Genomic DNA, 14,802 nt, shown 5'->3' on the forward strand with positions numbered 1-14,802 from the left:
CATGAGTCAGTTCTAGAAGGGTCAGTGGAAAGTCCCAACGGCCATCTTTCTGCCACCACAGCTCCAGCCCAGAAGGGTAACTGTCTCTCCTTCACCTAATAGTCTCCAAGGAAGAAGCCTTGGCCTCTCGGTTGTTGGAGGAACACACCTATCTACGGGTGGAATGTTCCCTTAGTAGGAACCGTGGCTAAGTTCACCTTGGGGCATCTGGTCTGGCCACACATAGAGGCCAGGCCAGCTCTACCTGGCTGTCTGGCTGGCCCAGGAGCTGGTCAGTGCAGTCACCTTCCATTCTGGCTTCCAGCCCACCTAATCCAGCACCCAGCAAAGCCTTTGATCACTGCTGATACAGGGCTCCGGGCAGATCCCAGCAGGTCCCAAGGCAGCCACTTAGAATAAAGAGTGGCCCTTTGAAATCATCCTAGGCAGAATTCTTTTTTACTTTGGGGTTTGGAGATCTGAAGCGAGGCAGGGAGGGGGACATGGGCGGAGAAATGCCTCCCCATATAAATAAATGCTGGGAATCCCTAAATACCCATTGATTTTGCCCATCTCCTCTAGGTGATAGATTACAACCTGCCCTCGCAGGTCTCAAGAGGTCACTTCAGCCCTTCTACCCCAATCTTTCTGAGGCGCGCCAGAGCCCAGGCAGCACCCAAGGACATGCACCTGTATCTGCCTCATGACCAAGTGCTGGAGCGGGCGGAGTACTGCATGGTGAGGCCCCAGACACCCAGCCCTGCAGAGACGGCTTCTGATGGGTGTCAGGAAACAGAGTCCCTTCTTGGGGATGCCAGAAGCATCCACGGAGGCCCACACCCCGCTGGAGGGAAGGACAGGTGCTTGCCAGACCAAGAGCTATCCCCCGGGGCTGGAGAGGACCCAGGAGAAAGGAAAACAGAATCTGGAAGGAGAGAGGAGGGTGGGTCACAGCTGACAGAGGGGAAGAGGCTGGGCTTGAAGAAGTTAGTCCTCACCCCGGAGCAGAAGACAAAGCTGCTGGACTGGAATGACTCCCTCCCTGAGAGTGTGAGCCTGGAAGCTGGGGCACAACCTGCCCAGAAAAGTGCTGACAGTGGTCGACGAGGCCATGTGCTGAAACCAGTCAGCCCCTTGCTGCTCCCCTGGACAGCGCGAGAGACCCCACCAGCCCAGGGAAAGGCTCAGGAGAAGACGGGGACCCCAGCTGAACGGGCTCCAGGGGAGCCAAGCGTCCCTCCACCCAAGTCCCCACTTCGGCTCATAGCAAATGCCATCCGAAGGTCCCTGGAGCCCCTCCTCCCCAACTCCACCAAGCCAGAATCAAAGCCCTTGCCCACCACCCAGCCACACTCCTGCACTCGCTCGTTCAGCCTTCGAAAAACCAGCTCCGGTAAAGACTGCAGCCAGCAGTCCCCGGGGAGAGACATGGCACGCAGGACCTCAGCCTTCTTCTCCTGGGGCTCCCCACCCGCCAGGGCTGCCCAGCCTCCGCACCCTCGCCTTCCTGACCCTGCCCTCCATACCCACAGTTTGCCCAACCGGCCATCCAAGGTGTTTCCTGCATTAGTGTCCCCATCCTGCCACAAGATGGAAGATGTCCCCACACTCCTTGAGAAAGTGAGTTTGCAGGAGACCTTCCCAGATGCTTCCAGGGTTCCAAAGAGGAAGATCTCACTCTTCTCCTCACTCAGACTCAAAGACAAATCTTTTGAGAGTTCCTTCCAAGAATCCAAACAAAGAAAGGACCTCCAGGACCTCTTTAGCATCCGCAGGGGCAAAGGGGAGCCCGTGGACAGTGCCCAGCCCCTGGAGAAGCTGGCACAGCCTTTCACTAGCACCTGCCTGGAGCAGAGGGTCCATCCTTCTCCAGACAAAGATGCAAGTAAGTGGCTCTTTCCTAACAAAAGTCTGCAGTTCGTGCTGGGCACTTAACCATTCTTACTGGACTAACAACGGGCATCTTTCCCTTTCTTTTGCTTCCCAAATTAAATTCTGACAAAAGTAGGAAAACTTGAATTTGAAAAACATGAAAAATTGGGGGAAAAATTGAATTTGAAATTACATTACAGAAAGTTTTGAAAGAGACAAAGAATCGACCATAATCTCACCACTTTCTCACTCATTATCCACGTATGGCAACGTTTACTAAGTTTTACCCCCAAAATTGTATTTTTCATTTTTTTAAGTTTATTTGTTCATTTTGAGAGAGAGAGAGAGAGAGAGAGATTGAGAGAGAGAGAATGTACGCATGAGCAGGGGAGAGGGGCAGAGGGAGAGAATCTTAAACAGGCTCCATGCTCAGCACAGCCCAATGCGGGGCCCAATCCCATGAACTGTGAGATCATGACCCGAGCCTAAATCAAGAGTCAGATGCCCAGGTGCCACCCAGGTGCCCCCAAATTGTATTTTTTTAATCACCAATATAGCATAACTATTATGACAGTCACACATAGGCTACATAAATGCGATTTAATGGCAGTAGAATGTTATTAACATTAGTGGATATGTTACTTCATTAAATTATTTTTATCTAGAAAATAATAAAACTATTTTTTAAATTTTTTAAATTTTTAGATGTTTATTTATTTTTGAGAGGGAGAGAGAGACAGAGTGTGAGCAGGGGAAGGGCAGAGAGAGGGAAACACAGAATCTGAAGCAGGCTCCGGGCTCTGAGCTGTCAGCACAGAGCCCGACGCGGGGCTCGAACTCCTGAACCATGCGATCGTGACCTGAGCCGAAGTCAGACCCTTAACCAACTGAGCCCTATAGGTGTCCCCAAACTGTTTATTGTTTAAATTATGCCTATGAATATATTTATATTTTATATATGTGGTGTTGAACGAACATTTTTTATGCATATAGGTTTTTCTTTCCTTTGAATTATTTTTTTAGGATAGGTTCCAAGAAATGAGATTACTGGATTAAAGATGCAAATTTTTTTTCTTAACTTACACTAACATTGTTTCTTAACGTATGGATAAAGGATGCATGGGGCCTCTCTGTGTTATTTCTTACAACTGCATGTTGTCAGTTTCAATTAAACCGAGAGAAAGGTAGCAGTTTATATTCCACCACTAATGTATGAAGTACCTTTTCTGCCATACCGTCATCTGTATTGAGTCTCATATTTTAAAAATATTGCTGTTTTACTAGTCAAAATATGGTGCCTCTTTTAAACTTAGGTTTTTTATTACTATTTAAAAACAGTTATATATGTGGTTAACAATGGAAACCTAGGCTTTTTATATTTAAATCTGATTATAATTTTTAAATGATTGAATTAATTAATGAATTGGAAGAATCTGACAATGTGAAAATATATTTTTTAGAAAGTAACATATATTCTCTGTCCCGCTCCTCCTTGCCAAAGTTTTGGTATGTATCTTTAGAGACCGTTTAAACACATGATTTATTTTTTTTTAATTGTTGATATTTGGTTAATGGCTTTAAATAAACTGTGATTCTCCTGTCCCTATTCTTTTTTTTTTTAATTTTTTTTTTTCAACGTTTATTTATTTTTGGGTCAGAGAGAGACAGAGCATGAATGGGGGAGGGGCAGAGAGAGAGGGAGACGCAGAATCGGAAACAGGCTCCAGGCTCTGAGCCATCAGCCCAGAGCCTGACGCGGGGCTCGAACTCACGGACCGCGAGATCGTGACCTGGCTGAAGTCGGACGCTTAACCGACTGCGCCACTCAGGCGCCCCTCTCCTGTCCCTATTCTTGAGCAACTTTGTTTTTATTTATTTATTTTTAACTTTTTTCTTTTTTTAACTTTTATTTTGGAACTTTAGTTTTCAAGCAAAAAATTAATTTCCTTCTTTGGTGCCTTAATCAGAAAGCTGTACAGATTAACAAGAGACTTTATTTTCAGCCAAGCTCAGGATAGGCACAAACAGGCTGGAGTTTAATTACACCCTGTATATCACATCGTAAACTTTAATGTGTTGTGCATTTTTTGATAGATAGTACATTCGTGTAGTTTAAAATAAAAGGGTATAAAATGCACAAAATAAATAGTCCTATCTCCCTTCCCTGTCCCTGAGCCATCCAGGTCCTATCCTTGATGACAGATGTTATCATCAACCTCTTAGGCATTCTTGCAGACAGAATTCATGCATATAAGAGTAATTTTATAAATAACAATATTTGTTTCTTTTTTTACGTTAAGGTAGTATGCTAGCGTATCGTACACACTTTGTATTATGCTTTTAATTTTATTTTAGAGATCATTGCATGCGGGCACATAAAGACCTTTCTCCTTTGTTTTATAGCTGCACAGGATCTCTGCACAGGTGTAGATGTGGATTTAGGTAGCCAGGCCCCCAGGATGGAAAGTCAATTGCAGATCTTTTGCTACTGCAAACAGTGCTGTTGTAATTAACAGAGAACTTAGGCCATTTGGCATATGTGGAGTAGTAGAGGTAGAAATACTGGAACGAAGGATATGTGAATCAGGGATTTTAATCGAGATTGCCAAATCCGCCATCAAAATGGTGCCAGTTCAGCAAAATATGAACGTGGTGTTTCGACACTTGCACTAACCAATGGGCTATCCGATTTTTTTTAAATCTTTACCAATGTGATAGGTGACTGAGTACCTTTTCAATTTAAAAAATCATTTGTATTTCCTTTTCTATGACCTATTATCTCTTCTATCCAGTTTTCTGTTGTACTGTTGGTATTTTTCTTAATGATGTGAAGGGACTCTATTAAAAGAGAAATTTAGCCCTTTTGTTGTGACAGGAATTACAAATATTTTTTCCAGCCTCTTGCTTGTTTATGGTGGATTTTGTCACATAAAAGTTTTATTTTTATATCGTTGTTATAAGCAGTTTTTCATTTTATGGCTCCTAGCCTTTATATAATAGTTCAGAAAGCACTTCTTCCAAGTTTTAGAAAAGAATTTTCTTACAGTATCTTTTAGGTTTTCTTGTTTGTTTTTAATTTTTTACATTTAAATATTTATATCAAGAAACAGTCCTAATATAAAATGTGAGGTGTGGATCCAGCCCTGTTTTGGTTTTGTTTTGTCTTAAGCTGTCTCCCTGGTTATTCTAAAATAATTTAGTGACTAATCCATCTTTTCTCTTATGTGAAATGATGTATTTGTCATGTATCAAATTCCTGTACTTGGATGGATTTCCCTATGTGTCAGTACCACACTGTTTTAATTATTTTACTTTATATATTTATACCCTTTTAAATTTATGTATGTACTGTCAGATAGGAACAGTATTCCATGATTGATCCTCTCTTTCAAAATTTCCTGGCTCTTCTTCCTTGTTTGATATTCTATCTGAACTTAGCCTCAGCTTGTGTATGTACAAAAAAAGATCCTATGAGTATTTTCATGGCATTAAGTTTACAAACTAAGTTGGCAAGAATTCACAACCTTATGATATAAATTGCCTTTCCATTTGCTCTCTGTTTTATGACACCGCCCCCAGAATATTTTAAACCTTACATCATACAGGTCTTGCATATTTATTAAGTTTATTATAATGTATTCGTTTTTATTATTGCTAGTGTAAATAAGATCTTTTGATATATCTTTCTACTATTGTTTGTATATCTGAAATGTATTGACTTCCTTATAAATACTTTTTGCCCATCCATTGTGCTGCCTTCTACTTGCTTGTGAAAGCTTTCCAGTGGCTTCTCCTGGGTCCTCCCTGAATACGCAATCCCAACATCTGTAAATAATGATAATTTTACCTCTTGTTTACAAGACGTATACCTCTAATTTATTTTGTTTCCTTAGTTTCTTTGGTTTCTAGAATCTCCAGAACAGTATTAACTAAAAGTGGTGATAATGGTTTCCTTATGACATTCCTAACCTTAATGAGAATGCACCTCATTAAGGAGAATGTTTTCCCATCTAAGCATGATGCTTGCTTCTGGGTTGACTGGGATATATTTAAACACTTCAAGGAAATTGCCATCTAACCCTACTTTACTGAAAGTATTTTAAATCGTGCATGGTTGTTGAATTTTATCAAATGATGCTCGGCACCCTTCAAGATAATTGTATGATTTTATTTTCTCCATAGTTTGATTAATACTATGAATTATGTAATAGATTCACTGGTATTGAACCATCCTTATATTGCTAAAATGAATACCACTTGGTCATGACATCTTATTATTTTAATATAACTGTTCTGTTTGTTAGTATTTTATTTAAGATTTTTGCATTAAATTCATTCAGAAGATTGGTCTTTACTTCATTTATTTCACATTTAGATGACTTTTGTATATGCTGATTACAATAAGTGGGGGCCAGTGTGCTTTCCTGATTTATTTATCACGGAGAGCTCTTTCATTTACATTCACTGAGAAATGGTATGACTTCCTTGGCTTGGAACAGAATGAGAAGGTAGGGAATGGGAATTAGGTTAAGGCTGACCAGCCTTAGAAATAGTGCCTGGGCCCATCTCATGGAAGAGTTTGTCTTTCTCTCAGGTGTTCTCAGGTCAATATCCTAAGAATGCAAAGATTTTCCCTACCCTATGAGATTAGGCTCAGATTAGTTTCCTTTTACTACTTTTTAAATTTATTTATTTCTTAATAAAGGAATTTATTATTCCTTTCATTTCCCTGTGCAGCCCACCAATCACACACATACACACTGACATTGCTCTCTCCACAGTTAACCTGTGGGTACGCTCCCATGCAATGGAGAAAAAGAACCATATCATAACTGAAAATGAGAAACTTTCAAAACGTATTCAAATGGACATACCTCAAACTTACGATCACTTGAATAAATCGGCTGAAATTTAATTTTTCTCTTTTCCACAAAACTTTCTGGGTTCATTGATAATATACATAAACTTCTCAGGGTCCTTGAATTACTTAGGGGCATAAACTGATTTCAAGCACTTCCCGGTGCCAATTTTATACAAACAATTTTGAATGCGAGTTATCATTCTCGTATATAATTAAAGCACCCCGAGAACCTCCTTTTTCTTTTTGCATTAAATCTTTATTGTAGGATAAAATATACACATTAAAGTACACAACTAACGAATTTTTGCAAAGTGCACATTTGCTTAAATACGCCTGAGATTAAGATCTAGAAAATCACCAGCACTCAGAAGCCTCAGTCATGCTTCTTCCCACATACATGTGACACCCAACAAAAGTGCTTACCATCTGACTTCGATCATCTCGGATTGCTTCGGCAGTTTTTTGACTTTATAAACGTTGAATCATTCAGTATTGTGGTAGGCAGGATTCTCAGAGGGCCCATGCTTTCTGCCCTGCAGATCTCATCTTCCTGAGTATGGTGGGAACGTGAACATGATGGATCTCACTCCTGTGATTAGGTTACCAGAGTTTGTGAATGTAATTAAGTTCTAAACCAATTGACTTTGGGTTAATCAAAAGGGAGATTATCCTGGGTAGCCATAACCTAATTGGAGGAGCCCTTAATAAGGAGGGGGCCCTTCCTGAAACTCACTGGGTGAGAAAGATAGGATCCTGCTGGCCTGGAAAAAGTCAACTGTCATACTATGGGAGGCCCTACGGACAGCGGGCCTCTGAGAGTGAAGATGGGCCTCCAGCAGACAGCCAGCGAGAAAACGGGCCCCATCTCCTATGACCACCAGGAACTGGATGCTGCCAACAACCTGAATGAGCTGGGAGAGAACTCTGAGCTGCTGATGAGACCCCAGCGTGGCAGACACATCAATCGCGACTTTGTGAGACACCCAACAAGAGCATCCAGTTGAGCCGTGCCTGCCTCCACTTTTGGACTATACGACCGTGACATAATAAATGGGTATCATCATAGGTGCCGAATCTGAGTTCATTGCTTCCACAACAACAGAAAATACAAGTATGTATTGTGCCTGGCTTCTTCCGTTAAACATTATTGGCGGGGGCGGGGCGGGGGGGGAATGTGGGCAGGGTTCAATATTGTTGTAGGCAGCAGTGGTTCATTCTTTACATTGTTACCTTTTATTCCCTTGTGTGAATATGCCACGATCGTGCATTCTGAAGCTGGGCATTTAGGTGTTGTCAGTTGCTTTTATTGTGAATAATGCTGCTTTGAGCATTCTTATACCTATCACTTGTGTTGGCTATTGTCAAAGATGAACAAAGCCAGATGCCATGAAAGGTGTTAAGGACAGATTTTAACTGATAATACACTATTGCAGCAGAAGAGAGAGTCCAACATGAAGTGAACTCACCTTTGAACTTTACAGAGGTGGCTGGGTGTTCTACAGGGTGATTGAGGGAATAGGGAGGGGCTGAGCAAAGGCTCAGTAGAGTCAAGGAAGTGAAGAATTATAAAGGTTTGGTCGGCATAAATGCTGAATAGGCTAGTTGTGTGTGTTAGCTGGCAATTATTGAAGTTAGGATTCTATCTTCCCATAGAGACTGGGAGACAGAGGTCCTATCCTTCCTGATGATTACCTTTCAAAGGACTGGCTTTCAGGTTCTTGAGAAAGACATTCTTGAGTGGTAGGAGATTCATATACATCTCAAGGGGACCAAGGACTGTAAGAATGGGCAGTCAGAGCCCTATCAGCAGGTGCTGACTAGAACAAACACTAAATTGCTTTGTCAGTCAGCCTTGAGTTTTCTCAGGTAGGTACTTTAAGGAGGGCTAGGGTTATCTTAGGGATGTGACCTTGAGTTGTTAGAAACTGTTAGTGTTCAAGTCTTTTCGCATAGGAAGAAGTGGGTGGGCTAAATAATTTATGTTGAGAGTCTATATTTTTTATAGACTATAAAAAGTTGAGGCCTAGCCAAGAAGAAGCTTGCCCAGAGTTTGTTCAAAGAGAGAAGCTTTATCAGGGAACGCCTGGGAGTGGATTTGATGCGTGGTAGGGTAGGCATGTAGGTGGTTTGCGTTAGAAGATACTGTCAGACAGTTTTCCAAAGTGGTTGTACGAGTGTTTATACATTCCAGTAGGAAATGAGAGCTACCCTTGACCTACATCCTTGCCAACACTTGACAGTCTCAGTTTTGTTTTATGTTTTGCTCTCATCATGTTTATGAAAGGTATCTCATTGTTTTAATTTGCATTTACCTGATAATGTTGCACTACTTTTGACATTTTCTCTCTCTCTTTTTTAAAGTTCACTTATTTATTTTGAGAGAGAGCAAGAAAGAGCACATGAGCAGGGGAGGAGCAGAGAGAGAGAGGGAGAGAGAGAATCTCAAGCAGGCTCTGTGCTGAAACTGACATGGGGCTCGATCTCACAAACTGTGGGATCATGACCTGAGCAGAAATCAAGAGTCAGGCACTTAACCAACTGAGCTACCCAGGCATCCCTTATTCAGATATTCTCTTGTATGAAATCTCTATTCAGACCTTTTTGCCCAGACCTCTTGCATAGATGGTCCTTTCCTTATTAAGTTGTAATCTGTGTAGATTCTGGATACAAGTCCTCTGTCAGATACATGTGTTATGAGTATCTTCTCTCCCTCTTAGGCTCACTTTTTCACTCTTTTAAAAAAAAAAAAAAACGGGGGAGGGTCAGAGAGAGAGAGGGAGACACAGAATCTGAAACAGGCTCCAGGCTCTGAGCTGTCAGCACAGAGCCGGACACGGGGCTCGAACTCACGGACCGTGAGATCATGACCTGAGCCGAAATCGGATGCTCAACCGACTGAGCCACTCAGGCACCCCTCACTTTTTCACTCTTAAAGTTATCTATTAATAAACAGAAGTATTTATTCTAATGAAGCCAAATTTATCAATAGTTTCCTTTATTGTTGTTGGTTTCTGCATCCTGTTGATGAAATCGTTCCCTATTCTGAAGTCATAAAGATGCTCTATTTTACTTTCTAGAACTGTGCCGTCCAATATGGCAGCCACTACTGCACACTTCAGATATGGTTATTATGAGTGAGGACTGCATTTTTTATTTTATTTCATGTTAATAAATTTAAATTTAAAAACTGAAGCAATGCAAAATATTCTTCTAGTAAACACAATGTTTTGCTTTTTGAATTACATTTTACTTTAACCATTAAAATTTTATCACCTAAACAGGAATGTTCTTTTTTTACAGAAATTTTTTTTAATGTTTATTTATTTTTGAGAGAGAGAGAGAGACAGAGTGCAAGCAGGGGAGGCACAGAGAGAGAGGGAGACAGAGAATCTAAAGCAGGCTCCAGGCTCTGAGCTGTCAGCACAGAGCCCAATGTGGGGCTTGAATTCACGAACCATGAGATCATGACCTGAGCCAAAGTCGGGCCCTTAACCGACTGAGCCACGCAGGCACCCCTAGCCAGGAATGTTCTGTAAGTATAAAACATGTGCCAGATTCTGAAGACTTAGTATGAATACAATAATGTAAAATATGTCAGTAATTTCTATATTGACCACATGTTGAAACGATAATATTTTTGATATTTGGGGCTACATAAAATACATGATTAAGACTAATTGCATCTGTTTCTTTTCATTTTTTAATGTGGCTAATGGAAAATTTTAAGCTACATGTATGGCTCATATATTTCTTTTGGACAACAGTTATAAAAGTTTTATTCTTCTACCTTTTGCAATTTAGTCTAGTACCAAAGCAGGATAGATATTTGTGTATTCTGTGAGGTAGAGTGAAGGTTTATTGGTTGTTTTTTTTCTTCTTGTTTTTCTTGATTCAGCAGCATTTATTTTAAAAGGCCATCCTTCTCCTCCATTTCATTGCTGTGACTTCTGTCATAAATTAGGCAGGTCTGTTTTGGGCCTTCTATCCTGTTCCACTGGTTGATTTGTCCTTGCACCTCAGTCAGGAAGTGGTTTTATAATAAGTCTTCATAGCCTGGAATAGACCCTCCACTTTGTTCTTCTTCAAGACTGTCTTGGCTATTCTTGGCGTTTTGTATTTCCATGTGACTTACTGAATCAATCAATCATTTTCCACAAAAATATTTTCTGAACATTCGATTGGGATCACATTGAATCTATAGATCAATTTGGAGACAATTAACATCTTTGCATGTTGAGTCTTCAAAGCCACGGACATGACATATCCCTGAGGTGTTCTTCAATTTCTTCCTGTGTTTTGTGATTGTAGAGATCTTGCACGATTTTCATTAGATATATTCCCTAGTATTAGATTTTTTGGTGCAGTTATAAATGATACAGTCTTTAATCGATTAATTTACAGATATTTGGTAACTTTAGAATATTGAGTCTTCTGATCTAAGAATATACAATAGTCCTCTATTTAGCCAGAGTTCCTAAAATTCTAGATATAAATCCTTCATCAGATATGTGTTTGCAAATATTTTCTCCTAGTTGATGGATTATCTTTTTATTATCATCACAGCATCTTCCAAAGAATGGAAGTTTTTAGTTTGATGAAGTCACCTTTATTAATTCTTTTATAATTTGAGTAATATTTAAGAAATCTCTGCTACATCTAAAGTCACTGAGAATTTCTCCTGGGTTTTCTCCCAGAAGCTTTACAGTTTTTAGCTTTCAGGCTTGGATCTACAATCCAATTCTAATTAATTTTTTATAGTGAATTGAAGTCAAGTTTTTTGGCCTGTAGATATCCAATTGTCAGCACCCCTTGTTAAAAAGACTATTCTTTCCCTCATCGAGTTATTCTGGCACCTCTACAGATAACCTGTTGACTATATATGTGTAGGTATCACTCTGTCCTCTTTAATCTGTCCGTTGATCTACATGTTTAGCCTTACACTAATAATATGTGCTCTTGGTAACTGTGGCTTCACCTGAAAACAGGTAGTGGGAGTCCTGCAGTTTTGTTCTTAAATATTATTTTGGCCCCTCTAGGTCTTTTGTGTTTCCATATAAACTTTAGAATGAGCTTGTCAGTTTCTACCAAATAAGCCCGTTAGAATTTGGATTGATATTGTTTTTCGTTTATAAATCAGTTTGGGAAGAATTGACAACTGAGTTTCTGTCTGTGACAATGGGATCTCTCTCAGTTTATCTAGGTTTTCCTTAATTTCTCCTAGAAAAGGCCATTAGTGTGCAGTGTGTAGTTCTGCATATTTTTTATTGAATGTGTCCCTTCAGTGTTTCATTTTTTTGTTGTTGCTATTATAAATGGAATGGCTTTCTTAATTTTTATTTTCTGTTGGTCATTGTTGATATATAGAAACACAATGGACTTTTTATATTGTCCTTGCTAAACTCACTTATTATTCGAGGAGCTTTTTAATGGGATCTTCTATATAGATAATCATGTTGTCTATAAATACAGTTTGACATCTTTCTTTCCAGTTTTTATACCTTTTATTTAAATTTCTTGCCTTATTTTTCTGCCTGGGACTGCCTATGCAATTGTTAAGAATGTACATCATTGTCTCCCCCCACCCCCCCATAACGGAAGGATTATATTTCACTGCTGAATATATTGTTTGCTGTAGATTTTTAAGGCAGGTATTTTATATTAAAGAAAATTCCATCTTTCCTTAGCTTACTATGACTTTTTATCATGAATAATGGATAAGTGTAATCAAATGCTTTTTTACATCTATGGAGATAAATTTTTTTTTTACTTTAATGAATAATGTGCTGAATTACATTGACTGATTTTTTTTTAATGTTTCTTTATTTTGAGGGGGGGGGCATGGAGAGAGAGAGAGAATCCCAAGAAGGTTCTGCACTGTCAGCACAGAGCCTGGCTCAGTGCTAAATCTCATGAATCTGTGAGATCATGACCTGAACCAAAATCAAAAGTCGAACACTTAACTGACTAAACCACCCAGGTGTCCCATTGATTGACTTTGTTATAGAGATTTGAAAATGTCACACCATTATTGCATTCTTGGAGTAAACTCAACTTGGTCATAATGTATTGTGTATTTTTATGTATCACTGTATTGGATTTGCTAACTATTTTTAGTAGTTTTGCAGCCATGCTCATGAGAGTTATTGGTCTGAAGTTTCCCTTTCTTGCAATATCCTTGTCAGGTTTTGGATTTTATCCTAGCCTTGTAACACAAGTTGGGAAGTGTTCCATCTTTTTCTGTTCTCTGGAAGAGGGTTTGTATTTTTTTTTCAACACTGGTGTTATTTTCTCTTTAAATATTTGAGCACAAATGAAGTCATCTAGCCTAGCACTTTCTCTGTAGGGTGGTTTTTAACTGTGGAGTTAGTTTCTTTAATAGATATGTAAGTATTCAGATTTTCTATTTCTTCTTATGTCAGTTCTGGTAAGTCATGTTTTTCTTTTTTTTCTTTTTCTTTTTCTTTATATATTTTTTTTCAATATATGAAATTTATTGTCAAATTGGTTTCCATACAACACCCAGTGCTCATCCCAAAAGGTGCCCTCCTCAATACCCATCACCCACCTCCCCTCCCTCCCACCCCCCTATCAACCCTCAGTTTGTTCTCAGTTTTTAAGAGTCTCTTATGCTTTTGCTCTCTCCCACTCTAACCTCTTTTTTTTTTCCTTCCTCTTCCCCATGGGTTTCTGTTAAGTTTCTCAGGATCCACCTAAGAGTGAAAACATATGGTATCTGTCTTTCTGTGTATGGCTTATTTCACTTGGCATCACACTCTCCAGTTCCATCCACATTGCTACAAAGGGCCATATTTCATTCTTTCTCATTGCCATGTAGTACTCCATTGTGTATATAAACCACAATTTCTTTATCCATTCATCAGTTGATGGACATTTCGGCTCTTTCCATAATTTGGCTATTGTTGAGAGTGCTGCTATAAACATTGGGGTACAAGTGCCCCTATGCATCAGCACTCCTGTATCCCTTGGGTAAATTCCTAGCAGTGCTATTGCTGGGTAAGTCATGTTTTTCAATGATTTTTCCATTTTATCTAAATTTTCAAACTTATTGTCATAAGATCGTTTGTATAATGACTTCCTTGAATACTCTGTAGGGCTTTTCATCCTCAATATTGGCTATTTGTGTTTTCTGTCTCTTTTTTGTTAACCATTCTTCTTAGAAATCATCAATGTTATGTCTTTTAAAACAACCAAATTTTTGCTTCATTAATTTTCTATTTTATTTCTGCATTATTTTTATTGTCTCTCGTAATCTATTCTTATCTTGATTATTTTCTTCCTTTTAGTTTCTTTAGGTTCAGTCAGTGGTTCTTTTTCTAACTTCTTGAAATAGATCATAGGGCATTAACTCTCAACTTTTCTTTTGCACAGTGTGTGCATTTAAAGCTCTAAATTTCCCTCAAATCACTACTTTAGCTACATCCTAGTTTATGTTGTTATGCCATATTCTTATCCCATCAGCTTAAATTTATGTTTATTTCTTCTTTGGTCTGGAGGTTCTCAGAAAAGTTCTAATCATGTTGAGATTTTATAGTTATATTTTATATGATTGATTTTTAGCTTAATCTCACTATGTCAGAAGACATACTTTGATGACCTTAGTCCTTTGAAATTTGTTGATACTTTCTATGTTCACCAACCCAGGAGCCCCTGGATCCTGGACTTTAGAGATTTTTATGGAGGCTTTTTCACATAGGCATGATTGATTATTAATTTATTTTCCAGTCCCTTCCCTGTCTCTGGAGGATCAGGGGTAGAACTGTAAGTTCCAAGCTCTGGTCACAGCTTGGTGTCTCTAATGACCAGCCATCCTCCAGGAGCTCACCAAGAGTCACCTCATTAGAACAAAAGGTGCTCCTATCACCAGAAGTTTCAAGGGACTTAGAAACTACTCAGGAATGACAACAGTTTCGGGATCTCTGTGTCAGGAACTGGAGTCAAAGACCAGATATGGGTGGGAATGGGGGACAGAGATCAAATTATGTATTTCTTCTTAGCTCACACTATCCTATATTAAATAGCCAATTATCTTTTAAAGAAATTAAATTTACCATTCCAGAAATGGCTCTTCA

General features: G+C 39.4%; 1 protein-coding gene across 3 annotated transcripts in view; it reads left to right on the top strand.

Moving 5' to 3' along the window:
- MICAL2 (microtubule associated monooxygenase, calponin and LIM domain containing 2) overlaps positions 1 to 14,802 on the top strand; it is a 223,342-nt gene that overhangs the window by 169,638 nt on the left and 38,902 nt on the right. For all 3 annotated transcript variants that reach the window (XM_047070161.1, XM_047070162.1, XM_047070165.1), the window contains one exon: positions 562 to 1,864. In XM_047070161.1, coding sequence (XP_046926117.1) covers positions 562 to 1,864 — 1,303 coding nt within the window. The remainder of the gene's footprint in view (positions 1 to 561; positions 1,865 to 14,802) is intronic.

This window comes from Lynx rufus, unplaced genomic scaffold (assembly GCF_022079265.1).
Source record: "Lynx rufus isolate CCGP_SWC_20201006 ecotype Redwood Valley unplaced genomic scaffold, mLynRuf1.p SCAF_9, whole genome shotgun sequence".
NCBI lineage: Eukaryota > Metazoa > Chordata > Mammalia > Carnivora > Felidae > Lynx > Lynx rufus.